The 15665-nt window shown below is 44.6% G+C and overlaps 1 protein-coding gene across 1 annotated transcript in view; it reads right to left on the minus strand.

The window, feature by feature from the left end:
• The window catches only part of TMEM72 (transmembrane protein 72), a 173034-nt gene that overhangs the window by 44795 nt on the left and 112574 nt on the right, over positions 1-15665 (minus strand). Inside the window, exons 3-4 of the mRNA XM_073596954.1 lie at positions 13551-13622; positions 12153-12292 (exon numbers count right to left, since the gene is read on the minus strand). Of these exons, the coding sequence (XP_073453055.1) occupies positions 12153-12292; positions 13551-13622 (212 nt within the window). The remainder of the gene's footprint in view (positions 1-12152; positions 12293-13550; positions 13623-15665) is intronic.

Here is a 15665-nt window from a genome sequence, read left to right on the forward strand (position 1 = left end):
TAACACAAGAGACAGTTCCTCTAGACACCATCATTTCTGACAACCACCGAGAAGTACTCCGCCTTGACATCATTGAGTCACCCCTGTTTCCCATCATACTGGGCATGCCCTGGCTCAAAGCTCACAACCCACAGATTGACTGGTCTACTGGAAACATCAGCTTTCTCTCTCCCTACTGCCGTCAACATTGCCTACAAGGTTTTACTACTGTACCATCTCCCCTGCTCTGTCTTGAAACCGATGTTGAAAACTGCCAAAATGTTCCAGAAGCGTACCATGACTTCCTGGATGTGTTCAGTCGGAAAGGGGCAGAAACACTTCCCCCACACAGACCCTATGACTGCCCAATCGAACTTCTTCCCGGGGCAGAGGTCCCCTTTGGGTGAATCTTTCCCTTAACCGAGCTGGAGCTTGGTACGCTTAAAAAATACATCGATGAGAATCTGGAGAAGGGGTTTATACGGCCTTCCACTTCACCAGCTGGAGCAGGAATCTTCTTTGTGGAGAAAAAAGACCATTCCCTACGCCCTTGCGTAGACTACCGGGACCTTAATAAGATTACAATTAAAAATCGGTACCCCTTACCCTTGGTACCCGAACTATTCCAGAGGCTGGGAAGTGCAGCCATGTTCACCAAACTTGACCTTCGGGGAGCATACAACTTAGTCCGGATCCGAAGCGGGGACGAATGGAAGACTGCTTTCCGCACCCGCTTCAGACACTTTGAATACCTGGTAATACCTGGTAATACTTACGGTGCTATTCCTGTTTTTCCCAAGATGACTGGGTTCCTCTATTACCTCTGGCTGAATTCGCCTACAATAACTCTGTTCACTCTGCAATTAATCAGTCTCCATTTTTTGCAAACTATGGTTTCCATCCTTTGTTTTTGTCCAACAATATCCCGGAGTGTTCGGTGCCAGCTGTCCAGGAAACTGAGTTTTTTCAGTACTAACAACAGGCTACTTCAAGAGACCATGTCGAAGACTCAGGAACGGAACAAGACGATTTTTGATAAGAAGAGGAGAGGGGTGCTTAATCTGAAGATAGGGGATCTTGTCTGGCTGTCTACTCTGAATCTGAAGTTGGCATGCCCTTCCAAGAAATTGGGCCCTAAGTTTGTGGGTCCCTTCCCAGTGATAAGGAAGATCAACGATGTGGCTTACGAATTAAAATTACCGGAGTCATTTCATATTCATCCAGTCTTTCATGTGGCCCTTCTTAGACCTTCAGTTCCAGATCCTTTCCTTCACCGAAACACTGGTCCTCCTGAACCTGTACTCATTGACGGTGAGGAGGAATTTGAAGTGGAATCAATCATAAATTGCCGGAGAAGACGCAACCAGATTCAATATCTGGTTAAATGGAAAGGGTACGGTCCTGAGGATAACTCCTGGGAGCCAGAGGCTAACATCCATGCCAAAAGATTAATTCTAGCCTTTAAGAGAGCTCACCCTAGTAAAATGGCCCAGTTTGGCATCCGGAGGCTTCCCATTGGAGGGTGGCAATGTCAGGGAAAGCCCTCTTGCAAATATCCCAGCAAACTAAAGTTTAAAGGAATGCCTGTGCCTAAAAGCGCCAACAGCGCTAATAGGCGTACGTGCATGCACAATAGCGCCAATAGCGGCGAACGCGCGTGCGCGGGTGCGTGCGCGCGCCCCCTGTAACAGCACTTGGCGCCAAAGGAGGCTATTTAAAGGGAACTGTTCCACTGCTGCCTTGCTGTCCGGTCTACAGCGTTCCTGAAGACCCCTACTACCCTGTTACTTTGTATTTGCTACCTGATACCTGTTGGACTGTTCCTGACTACTCTGTTTTCTGCCCGCCCTGATCTCAGCTTTTGGACTTGACTACTCTCCTGGATTTACCTTCTGTACCTGCTCTGCCCGCCAGTGTCTGACCCGGCTTGCCTGTACCCTGCTGTCTACATCTTGCTGCTGGACTACAAAACACCTCCCAGCTGTCTACATCCTGCTGTTGGACTACAAGACACCTCCCTGCTGTCTTCATCCTGCTGCTGGACTACAAGACACCTCCCTGCTGTCTTCATCCTGCTGCTGGACTACAAGACACCTCCCTGCTGTCTATTTCCTTCTGCTGGACTACAAGACACCTCCCTGCTGTCTTCATCCTGCTGCTGTACTACAAGACACCTCCCTGTTGTCTACATCCCGCTCCTGGACTACAGGTCACCTCCCTGCTACCTACATCCTGCTGCCGGACTATAGGACACCTTCCAGCTGACTACCTGATTCAGCTCCCTGCTCCAGCCTTCCAGTCAGGCACTTGTACCCCTTCGCACTCTCGAGCCCCTGTCATCACTACCAGGGGTTCCCGAGTCGGAGGTATACGAGAGGCCGTTCCCTGCATTCCGGGCTCTACTTACCAGGTACGTGACAGTGCCTCTCCACTGCAGTGTATGAATAAAGCACCTACTTATACTTTACAAAGATCTGGATCTACTATCTCATCTGAATGTCTTGTTTTGGAGACTCCCTAACCTTATTTAACACTGTATATTGGGTCCCTAAGGATCATATTAATGAGGGATTCATTAACAAATTCTTCATGCTTTCAGCCAATATTCACTCAGCAACATTCACAATATGTTTGGTACATTTGCTAGGTAAAAATAATGTTCCTTAAGTAAGTATATTACCTGATGCCCCCTTGCCATAAGGATACCATCCCTCATGCCTGGCATGTCAAGTTTGCTATGTGTAGAAGAATGGGGGTAGGCTTTTTTTTTCTTAAAACAAAATAGAACTCAGTTTCATCACTATGCAGGATTCAGGCAAATTCGCTTACAACATTTGACATAAGCCCAGTGCACACATTTTTATAAATAGGGTGAATGTGACTGAGGAATGTTAGGTGAATGTACAGTAGATCAACTGCCCAGAATGATTCACTAGTGAATTTATTAGTCAATGTTTTTTAAAATATACTCCTCTATTTACATTTAATCAACTGCCATGTACAGCTCTGTGTTTAAAATATCTTTACAAGCTAAACACTCCATAGCTCAGCAGATACAAGTGTTGATTTACTAAAACTGGAGAGTGCAAAATCTGCTGTAACTCTGCATAGAAATCAATCAGCTTCCACTTTTTCTTGTCAAACCTTCATTGAACAAGCTGAAATTAGAAGCTGATTGGCAACCATGCACAGCTGCACCAGATTTTGCACTCTTCAATAAATCAACCCCACAATTTCACCAGCATATAGAAATGTACCAACATATGCCAATAATCTAAATTACAAAGTAATATGACAAAGACCCTTTGGATGTGGTTACAGAATGCCCACTTTACTCTCCTTTTTTCACTAACACATCTCATCTTTTAAATAAGTTATGCTCTTGAGGGCTGGTTCACACCACAAAAACGCTGTCCAGATCCGTTCCAGATGCGTTTTTGCATGCGCGTTTTTAATGTGTTTTTTACGTGTGCCGGTGAGTTGTTTTATGCATTTCTGGATGCATTCCAGGTGCTTGTTTTCTTCTTCTTTCCTGTTTTTTTTTCACTATACTAGGGTCCAGTGCATTTTTGTTGCATTTTTTATGCTTTCCAGTGCATTCCAGAGCATTTTTGATGCGTTTTACTGTGTTCCAGTACAGTCCAGTGTTCTACTTTTTTTACTGGAACTAGAAAGCCCTGAAACTGACCGCACTGGTGTGAACTATGTCATTGGAAACCATATAAGCTACTTTCCATGCATTTTTGATGCAGAAAAAAAAGCACTGGACTGCATGTGGCGTGAACTGGCCCTCAATCCATTCAGAATTGTGGTTTACATGCAGATCTCCTTTTGCCCATTCCAACAGCCTACCTATTTTTGTTTTGTGGCCTAGTGGTAATAAAAGCAAAATTTCTGGTGTATTGAATAAACATCATATAATGGTTATATAGTGGATAACTTATATAATACCTAGGTGGTCCACTGTTTAAATGTAATATGGAGTAATATCCTAAGCTTTCTTTTAAGAAAATCATGCCTAACAATGTCTGTAGCAATCCACTGGTAAAAAACATTGTACCCCTTACTATGTGCAGTTGTAATAATGGCCAGCAATGTCCATGGATCTAGGGGCTGTGCTTAGCTTCCTCTGTTCTTTCCAGGCTGCCACCCAAAAGCAAATATTTATTGTATTGCAGTTTACCAGTTCTTAGATGTGGTGGCTCCTTTTTTTTAGACTGTCTTTCCTTTTATTTCACCTGGTGATCCTGCCAATAAGTCTGTTGTTTTTCAATAGAACAAGCTGTCCTGCAGATGTAGCAGCTAGAAGGTTGAGTCAAACCATTTACCACTAACAGGGGTGCTTACAATGATCAGATTGTATTTATGTAAAATTTTTACCCTAACAGGAAAAAACTGCTGCTGTGACTTAAAAAATGTTAACGGGGGGGGGGGGGGGGGGGGGGCATGGCCAGCATGGCGGACTGAGCGGACGTGTTCCCTGAGAGCTCCTGGAGTACCGATTGGTAATCTATCCGTACACTGCGACTATATTCACCAGAGAGACCCCCCTGGTCTCTGGATGCCTTCCAGAACTCCTGGCATTCAAAAGCGGGGCAAGAAATTTCCCCCGAATACACCGGAGGAAATCGATCCGCTCTGCTCCCTGAGATCCCCTGGGTGCCATAGCAATATGGCGTCGCAAATGGACCACGAGGAGGATCTGCCAGCAGCCCCTCCGGGCTTGCCTGAGATCATGTCGGCTATTACCTCTTGTCAGACTGCATTGGCATCCAAGATAGAAGAGGTTCAGTTGGACGTGGGCTTGATGCGACAGGATTTTGACAAAATCAGATCCAGAGTGTCGGAGGCTGAGCAGCGTGTGGGCTTGGTGGAGGATACAGTGGCTGACCATGCGGCTTCCATCCGCACCCTTTAGACAAAAGTTAAAGCCCTAGAGTATAGAGCGGAGGATGCGGAAAATTGCAGCAGACGGAACAACCTCACAATTGTGGGTCTCCCAGAGGGTGTTGAGGGCAGAACATCGGCCCTGTTCACGGAAGACCTGTTGCGCTCCCTGCTGCCCTCCGCTCAGCTCTCTCCTTACATTGCCGTTGAAAGAACCCACCGGGTCCCACCCAGGCCCCTCCCCACACTTTCATCCTCCGGCTGCTAAACTTCCAAGACTGGGATGAACTGCTTAGGGCTTCTCGGGCTGTGGGAGAGTTACCTTTCTGGAACGTCATGCTGCTCTTGTTCCCGGACTATACTATGGAGTATACTATATTATGGAGACCCAGAGACAACGCCGCTCCTTTGATGTTGTCAAGGCTGGCCTCAGAAGGAGAGGTATTAAATACAGCGTCTTGTTCCCTGCGAAGCCCTGTGTGGTGGACGGCGAGACGATTCGGTTCTTTACTAACCCTAAAGATGCTACTGCTTGGCTGGAGACTTTACCTTTATAGGAGGCCGGCGCTGACCGACTCTGGATACCTGTTTATCGTTCCTGAGTTCAGGATTCGCATGACGCTGGAGACGGGTGAGCTGTGCAGTGTTTATCCTACTATGCCCAGGCCCATATTCTGCACTCCACCAACTGTTATTAGTCCTGGACGTTTCCTAATTGTGGGGATGCATTGGATGGGCATGCCTACCTGGCTCCGCGCTGGTTACGGCCTATACTCCCCCTGAAGTTTATTTTTTTTTGGCTTTTTTCCTTTTGGTCTGGCGGCCATTGTTACATGTTACAGAGCGGCGCTAGAGATCCTGGACACATGCCAGACTGCTTTCCCTGGTTGTCTGGTAACCTGGTATTTTTCCTTAAATAACTCTTTTTCTTTCCCTTATTTTTTCATATTTTTATTCCCTTTTTTTTATTTTTTTTATGTACTGCTTGCTGTAGTAGCAACTGTTCTCCAAGTGTGTGCCCCTCCTTAGGCAGGTGAATCTCAGTGTTTGTTCTCCGGATTATAATACTCCAATACTCAGGGTCGAGTCTCCCTATGAATATTCACGTTTAGAATCCCGGTCAGTTGGGATGTAGTAGACCCTGTTCCGGACCCCAACTTTAAAGTTATAGTCTATTGACTATGGGATGTTTGGGATTTAAGGGTGCCTCCCTGTTTCGAGGTGCACGGGGTGGGGGGTGGAGGGTGTTGGCACTTGCCGACCTGTTTTGGGAGTTTGGATGTTACCTATGTTTCAGTTTGTTTGTTGGTCTTTTGTTTGAAATGTTTATCATATCCCTAATTGCTAAGAGTGGTACTGCTGGCTGGAATACCTTGCTGCAGGAGTCTGGTGTGTCTGTGGTCTGGTGCTGCTTCCCCTTGCAGAGGTGGCTCTGGATGACGGCACCCAGGAACCTGCACCATTTAATATCATGCCCATACTATGACTAAGTGCCTAGTGGTGGCATGGAATGTGCGGGGGTTAAACTCTGCCATAAAGCGTTCACTGGTACTTAACTATTTACAGAGGCTCCGCCCACAGGTGTGTATTCTGTTGGAGACACATCTTATGGGATCCCGAATTTTGAGCTTAAAGCGTGCCTTACCATGCTCCCTATTCTAATTACGCTAGAGGTGTAAGCATTTTAGTACAGAAGTCCCTGCCCTTCCAGCTTTTGAATGTTAAACTCGACCCGGGGGGGAAGGTATGTACTCTTGCACGCCTTGATTTCGGAGATCCCATTTGTGATCGTGTGCGTTTACCTCCCCCCCGGCCAATATAGATGTGCTTCATGTGCTGATGCAGCAGGTGATACTTTACAATGTTGACAATGTTCTCTTTGTTGGGGACTTTAATATGACTCCGTCTCCGGGGATGGACAGACTCCATGCTTCTGCTCCTCAGCAGTCAAGTATATCTCGGTGGGCCTCCACCTTTCACATGACAGATGTTTGGAGACACTTTCATCCCTCTGATAGGGAATATACCTACCTGTCTACCACATACCGGTCCTTGTTCCGTATTGACTTGGCATTTGCCTCCCCTGCTCTGATGCGTAGGGTGGAGTCCGCAGAAATCCTCTCAAGGGGAATTTCGGATCATGCTCCGGTATCTGTTACGTTTCGGCTCCCTGATGTGGAGGGTGTGGGAGTATGGAGGCTGTCCAAATACTGGATTATGGATCCGGATATTCTGGAGGAGATGCCGGAGTCACTTTGTGCCTTTTGGCTTGATAATGCGAGGTCTGCTGGGCCTCTGGTTGTGTGGGATACACTTAAGTCATGGCTCAGGGGAATATATATTAATCGTATAGCTGCAAAGAAGCGGCGATCTGTGCAGTCTCTGAGGAATCTAGAGGAACAAGCAAGGTTAAAAGAAGCTGAATACATCCGGTCTCCTACTCAGAGCCATTATGTGCCCTGGCAAGACACCCTGAGAGAATTGTCCCTACTCAGAGTAGAGCTTACTAAGAAATCTATGCTTGATAGTGCCCAGCGGGTGTTTGAATTTGGTGACAAAAACGGTAAGCTGCTGGCCTGGTTGGTCGGGGGCCAGCATACTGTGACACATATTGGTAGGCTGAGGGATCTGAATGGTTGTCCCCTGACCGCTCCGGCGGACATTAGTGCAAGATTCCTAGAGTTCTACCAGACCCTTTATTCCTCCAGGGCAACCTATTACACTTCCGAGCTACTCCATTACCTTGACAAGATTCCGCTCCCCTCCCTGGAGGCGAGGAAGTGTGAGGAGTTGGATAGGGACATCTCCCTGGAAGAGGTGCAGGAGGCACTGGGGTCTATGCAATCTGGCAAGGCTCCAGGTCCTGATGGCATTCCTATCGAATTTTATTTTAAGGCGAGGATTCGGGTGAATAATACCCTTTCTGATTATTTTCTCCTCCAGAGGGGGACCCGACAGGGTTGTCCCCTATCCCCTAGTCTGTTTGCGCTGGCCTTGGAGCCACTGGCAGTTCTGGTCAGGGAATCCGGCAGAATTGAGGGTCTCCGGGTTGGCCCTCTGGAGGAGAAGATATCACTCTATGCGGATGACACCTTGTTATATTTGCGAAACGCCGGTGCTTCTCTACGGGCTGCCCTGGAGACCTTTGATGTGTTTGGAAGGTTTTCTGGAGTCCGGATCAACTGGAGCAAGTCTGTCTTGTTTCCACTTGATGTGCAGTCTAGACAATCTGCAGCTCAGACGGCGTTACGATGGTTGGACGAGTTCACGTACTTGGGAATTAGGGTTACGCGAGATCCCCAGTCCTTTCAACGTCTCAATCTCCAACCCATAGCGACACGCCTCAAGGACCACTGCACTCGGTGGGCTAATTTGCCCCTCAATCTCCTAGGACGTATTAATATCCTGAAGATGATCTATCTTCCTAAACTTAACTATATTTTCAGGAACTGCCCTGTGTGGATACCCCAGTCGTTTTTTAAAGATCTCAATAGCTGCATTGTGTCCTTTTTATGGTGGGGATCCACCCCATGTATAGCTAAGTCGACCCTTCAGCTCCCGGTTGACTGTAGGGGGTTGGCCTTACCTAATCTGCTATTGTATTACCGTGCAGCTATGCTGGTCACGGTTAGGTGGTGGCTGGAGCAGTCTAGGTCCAATGCTGCGGTCTGCCTCGAGGCAGCTATCGTAGGATCCCTTCAGGAACTGGGTAACCTGATATATAGGGGGGCCTCGGCGTACCCTTCTTTACCAACCCCTACTAAAGCTACCCTTAGGGTCTGGAGTCGGGCTAGGAAACGCTTTCTCTCCCCCAACCGGTGGTCCCCCTTTTGCCCGCTATGGGGAAACCCATCACTACCACACTTTCGGTCAATCCCTGACCCACAAGTTTTAGCTAGATATGACATTAAAGTACTGAAAGATGTGATGTCGGCAGGTGCTCTTAAATCCTTTCAGGAGCTGGCTGGTAGACATGGCCTTCCTGCATGGATGGTATTCCGATACCACCAGCTGCATCACGCATTTCGAGCACAGTTCCCAACACTGTCCGATCTTGTATCGGATGTGGTTGAGGACTTACTAGCCCAGGAATCCTTAGCTAAACCTCTATCTGCGTTATATTTCACTCTCCTCAGGAAGGATTCACCAAAGATGGAAGCACTTTGGACTAAGTGGAAGGATGAGATCCCGACCCTATATAGAGAAACGTGGGAGGAGTCTTTTGAAGATAGCTCTAGGCTAGTGATTTCTTCCAGGGACAAACTAATTCAAGCAAAATTCCTTCACAGAGTATACCTCACGCCTCAGAGACTGCATAGAATATACCCGCAGAGGCCCCCGAATTGTCCGCGCTGTCAGTCTTCTGATAGCACCTACATTCACATGTTTTGGGCCTGTCCTAAACTTTCCGGTTTCTGGTCTGCCATAATGGAGGTTATTAATGTCCGTTTGCAACTTGATATACCCCTCTCACCTGAATTAGCTCTTTTGGGCATACAGGACGATGACCAGAGGCCTAGGTACACCAAGCTACTTGTATCGCTGCTGTTCTTTTATGCAAAAAAAGAGATCTTATTTAAATAGAATTCTAATGTGTCACCCACGGTAAGGGCATGGGAGAACTAAGTCAATGCTGTTTTACCCATGTACAAACTGACCTATACCTCTAGAGGCTGTCCTCAGAAATTCACAAGAATGTGGAAGCCCTGGACTGACCCCACCTAGGTACCTGTTTAATGCAGCATACATTATTTCTCTCATCTAAAAAAGATCGTGAACACAAACTAAAGTGCTGTGTGCTCATACAAGTCCTACCCCCCAGGTGATAGCCCCTCACCTTAGGGCATGTGTCCTCTATGGGTTCGATGTTATATGCAGGGTCCTGGATCGATTTGCACTGGTGCCTCTGTTCCTCACAGCAGTCCCATTTGCACCTCAATATATCAACACAAAAAGGACTTCATGGTGCAGTATGTACTAAATTTATTAAAATCATAAACAAATCCCGCAATGGGTACTCACAGTAACAAGGCACTTAAGGGCGCCACACTAAAACAGCATAAACGAACAGGCAACAGCGGCCAGCATCAGGGGGTGACAAATCACCCCCTGATGAAGATACAAAATACCCCTTGTATCGAACACGCGTAGGAGAAGGGGACAGGACGAAACGTTATACAACCTGTTGGGAAAGATTAGCAGGCCACCCCATACCGGCCGCTGTTGCCCGTTCGTTTATGCTGTTCTAGTGTGGCGCCCTTAAGCGCCTTGTTACTGTGAGTACCCATTGCGGGATTTGTTTATGATTTTAATAAATTTAGTACATACTACACCATGAAGTCCTTTTTGTGTTGATATATTGAGGTGCAAACGGGACTGCTGTGAGGAACAGAGGCACCAGTGCAAATCGATCCAGGACCCTGCATATAACATCGAACCCAGAGAGGTTCTAAGGCGCATTCTGACCAAGCTTGATTGCAAGGTCAACGCCCTAAGGTGAGGGGCTATCACCTGGGGGGAGGACTTGTATGAGCACACAGCACTTTAGTTTGTGTTCACGATAACACATGAATGGATTGTGGGAGATCTGTGGACTGGTAATTTGATCATTGCACAGCAACACAGCACTGAATTGCATAGGATCACATGGATGCAGCACCAAATCACAGGGATGCGCTTTTTTGTATTTTTAAATTTTTTATTGTTTGAACATTGCACTAACACCATATTGCATAGATGCAGCACTAAACCGGACAGTTAATTTGATTATTGCACAGCAACACAGCACTGAATTGCATAGAATCACATGGATGTAGCACCAAATCGCATGGATGCGTTTCTTTTGTATTTTTTAACTTTTTATTGTTTGAACATTGCACTAACACCATATTGCATAGATACAGCACTGAAATGCATGGATGCAACACTAAATCGCATAGATATTTGTTTTGAATTATTTATTAATGTTTGAAATTTGCTCAAGCTTTGTGGAATAGTTGCAATACACAGGCTGATTGGAGCACTTTTACCTATTTATTCATTCATTGAAGTTTATTTCACATTAATGTATAGTATTAATAGATTTTGTATATTTTGTATGTTTAGCGCAATATTACTTTATTAATATTTCAGTAGAAATTTCTTACATTTTATTTTGATAAGCGCAGCGTGTGTACTATTTGGTTTAACTATTTTGCATGGTTATGAGACATGCGTAACGTTAGCAGCTGATCGTTTGCAAAGACACACTATTTTGGAGACCAGATTTGGTCAATTACCTGGAGGCTCACAGGACTACAAATTAACATCTAACACTCCCTTAACCCCAGACTAATGATGCTGTCCAAAGGGGTCTCTGTTGTGCCTTCATCTAGAGTGTAGGCACTCTAATACAGGAGCTGTGTCTAGATGACAACGTGAAAACAGAGAGAAAAGCCTAAAAAAAACAAATGTAGCCACCACAGCTAATGATTGGTAAGCTAAAATATTTTATATTTTTGATTTCTGTTTAATACCTCATTAAGGTTTATTCACACTGGTGTACCGATATGTACACCTGTGCAAAGGGACTGTCTTCACCTGCGCAAGATGCAGGTGTTCTGATCCTTGCATCAAACCCACATTGGAGTACATTTCAGGAAGCATGTGCAGATCCGTGCAGGTCTGTGCAGCCAGCCACCTGTCATTGACCTAAACAGACTGCCTGCACAGGTCTGGACAGTACACCTGTGCATTCCACGTGGATGAAGATGGCCCCTTTGCATGGGGGGTATGGATTGGTACATCCATGTGTACAATGAACTATAAAGGTTTACAGCCTGTCAGGGTTTGTATCCTGAACATAATTAATTGTTTCAGTATCCCCTTGATTAGTTAAAAAAAGTTGAAGTGGACCACCATTCAAAGATTTTTTTTAGTGAGGGGAAGTCCAACCTTTGGCAGCTGTCACTGGAACAAGTGACCTCAATAAAATATTTTCCCTCACCTCCTGTTCCAGAGACAACTGTAAAATTGTAGATTTCCCATCACTTTCTGTTTCAGTGGCAGTGGTCTATAGAGAGAAATTTGGAGTAAAACATATAAAAAGAATCAAAGACAATAAATATCTGACAGAAGTTCAAACTTTTTCCTACTCTATCTGAAAGTAGAAAATAAGGTTTGCCTAGTTGTGATGATCTCACCATAGACATTTCCAGGAGCACAGCCCTGAGAGTGACCAAAAGTCAGCAATGGGGCAGTTCATGACATATATAAATGAATGATAACCGTAGACAGGGGTACTATACCTGGAATTGTGACATGCCAGACCAATACTGGGTGAAGGAAGCAGGCTATTGACAGTATGCCATACCCCAGGAATTTTTGAAATCCTCCCATTCGTGCTGTTTTCCTTAAGCATACGTACAGACGGGGTTCTGATTGCCACCTATATTGAAAGAGGCACATGTTTGTATTACATTATATACAAAGCAGTATTTGACATAAAAAGAGGTTTCTATATTAACCACCTAAGGACCAAGCCTCTTTCTGAGATTTGGTGTTTACAAGTTAAAAACAGTTTTTTTTTGCTAGAAAATTACTTAGAACCCTCAAACATTGTATTTTTTTTTTCTAACACCCTAGAGAATAAAATGGTGGTCATTGCAATACTTTCTGTCAGACGGTATTTGCGCAGCGGTCTTACAAGCATACTTTTTTTGGAAAAAATACACTTTTTTGAATAAAAAAAAAAAAAAGACAACAGTAAAGTTAGCCCAATTTTTTTATATTGTAAAAGATAATATTACGCTGAGTAAATTGATACCCACCATGTTACGCTTCAAAATTGCGCCCGCTCGTGGAATGGAGACAAAACTTTTACCCTTAAAAATCTCCATAGGCGACGTTTAAAAAATTCTACAGGTTGGATGAGTTACAGAGCAGGTCTATGGCTAGAATTATTACTCTTGATCTAACGGTCGCAGCGATACCTCACATGTGTGGTTTGAACACCGTTTTCATATGCGGGCGCTGCTCACGTATGAGTTCGCTAAAGCACGTGAGCTCGAAGCGATGGGGCATGTTTAAAATGTTATTTATTTTTTTTCTTATTTATTTTACCTTTTATTTTTTATTTTTACACTGTTCTTTAAAAAAAATGGTGTCACTTTTATTCCTAATACAAGGAATGTAAACATCCCTTGTAATAGAAAAATAGCATGACAGGTCAAAAAGACCTCAGATCTCATATTTACACTAAAATACAATAAAAAAAAAAAAAAATCAATGACATTAAAAAAAAAAAGTCTCTTTAAGAGCTATGGGTGGAAGTGACGTTTTGACGTCACTTCCGCCCTGCAATGGTATGGAGATGGGTGGGGGCCATCTTCCCCTCATCCGTCTCCATATCTTACAGGACACAGGACCCGATCGCCTCTGCCACTAACCAATGGGTCCGGTAAGCAGCGGAGGGCACCAGAGCGCGGCGGTAGCCCTCTCCTGCCGCCAATAAAAGTGATCTTGCGGTGAATCTGCAGCAGAAACCACTTTTATCTGAAAGCAGACCGTCCGCTGAAGAAGAGGATACCGGGGTTATAGCAGCTAGGTGCTGCTATAACGACAATAGCCCTTTTCAAAATACCGACGTGTAATGACAGCGGACGGTCCGTAAGTGGTTAATGAGCAAATTAAGACACAGGTAATACCTTATACAGTGCGCGAGAAACATGTGTATGAAGAAAGCCCCTTCACAGAATGACACTGCTGCTGATGAAAACCTGTAGCAGAAATACAGAGATAATGAAAGAATACAGAATCTGCATTCATGCATATAAAGTATAGCACAGTAGAACAAACAGTATTCACATAGTTACATAGTTAGTCTGTTTGAAAAAAAAGATATAGGTCCATCCAGTTCAACCTACAGAGGAAAAAAAAATGTGATTCCATCACATAATCCAAAAATTTCTGGACAGTGGGCAGAGTCATGTAGATTATTCCTTTTTGCCCCAGTGGCTTACTGTACATCCAGAACCACAGGTGTATAGTATTGATATAGCCTAATATTATACCACCAACCATCTGTGGCGTATCTCATCGACTGTTAGTTGAGCGGTTTCTAGCAATGGCTGGAAAAGGTTAGTTAATACTATTGAATGTCCATGTCAGCATAATAATTCTGTTGTCAATCTAATCTAATTATTCTGTATATTTTTACGTTCCTTTATGTATAATATGTAAGAGATTTTATGAATAATGTATTGTAGTTGTATTTGTACATTATTTTGATACCTTAAAAATCTCCACTATTGTTCATGTACTGTATGTATTATAATAAATGTGGTATCGGTAACAGTAGGACCAGCCTTCTTTATTATGATTATTCCTAATATTATAGAGCCAATTTTCCACACTGCATACAACTGTTGGCTATCATCAGTGTGTAGTAAATGCACTGATATGCATAATCTTTTGGGTAACACCTTTTCGTTAATCACCAAGCGCTACAAAAAAAAAAAATATATAATAAAAAAAACCAAAAAAAACCCCATAATTCCTGATTACTATTCCGAAACCCAACTTAAAATTACTTTTTTCTACAGTGGAAGAAATATTTTATCACTTCACAATATAGATTGGCTGTAGTCAAAATATTTTTGTGGACAATTTTGCATGGTAACTGAACAGTAATAAGCAAATTTTGTTGAAGCTGGTTCATGGTACCCATGTTGAGACACCCTTTTATAGATTTATGATTATAAAACGGGTGGTATGCTAAATAACTATAGGTTCCTGTCTGACTAATTACATGGTCACAGGTTTGTAACAATGAGCTATAAGGTCCATCTGAGCTGAGTAACACTGCTAAATAAACCAGGCAAGGGAGCAACTTTACCAATGGTAAACACTATTGCTGGTCTGGAATGCTGCAGACTCACTAGCTAGGTAGGGGGCAGTCAGAAAGCGACACCGTGTTGTCTTGGCTAGTGAATAAGTGATCTCATAGCAAAAGGTAAATGGCTTGTCAGTAATCCTGTCCCTGGCACGTTGTCATCAGTGACAAGATTGTTCATCAGCCATAGAAAGTTAGAGCCAGTGGCGGCCCCTTTCAGGACGCCGGACGCATAGACTCCAATAGCAGGGGTGGGAGGGGGTGTGATTTTTTTTTAAGCAACTGATTAGAGCCAGAGGCTCTAATAGGCTTCAAAAAAGGGTGGGCCCAGGGGGCAGAGAATGCGCCCTGATCCCACCCAATTGTGTGATCATAGCGAAATAATTTTCACTATTTTCATACCACAGTGCCTCCCCGTCAGTGAGACCTGTTTCCTGATTGGCTAAATCACCAGGCTATTGGATGCCCAGCACTTTGGCAGAAAAGGAACAGAGCGGAGGAAGCATGAGGAGCGGACTCCTCTGCCGCTGCCGCTGCCGCTACTGCCTGGAAGAGACACAGGAGAAGAGGATACCACAGTTCGGTAAGTGCTGGACCTCCTGCACCAGGGATGACCATGAGCCGCGCCCGGGGGGTTGCTGTCAGTGTGCCGCTAGGGGGGGGGAGTGCGTGGGTGCTGTCAGTTTGCTGTCATGCTGTCAGTGTGCTGTCGGGGGGGGTGTTTAGTGATGTTATGTGATGCATATCTATAAACTACCTGTGATGCTGATCTATATAATATATGTGGTGCTGATCTATATACTGTCTGTGATGCTGATCTATATACTATCTGTGATGCATATCTATATACTATCTGTGATGCTGATCTATATTTCCTATCTGTGATGCTGATCTATATTTCCTATCTGTGATGCTGATCTATATACCC

This window comes from Aquarana catesbeiana, linkage group LG08 (genome assembly GCF_042186555.1).
Source record: "Aquarana catesbeiana isolate 2022-GZ linkage group LG08, ASM4218655v1, whole genome shotgun sequence".
In the NCBI taxonomy this organism is placed as follows: domain Eukaryota; kingdom Metazoa; phylum Chordata; class Amphibia; order Anura; family Ranidae; genus Aquarana; species Aquarana catesbeiana.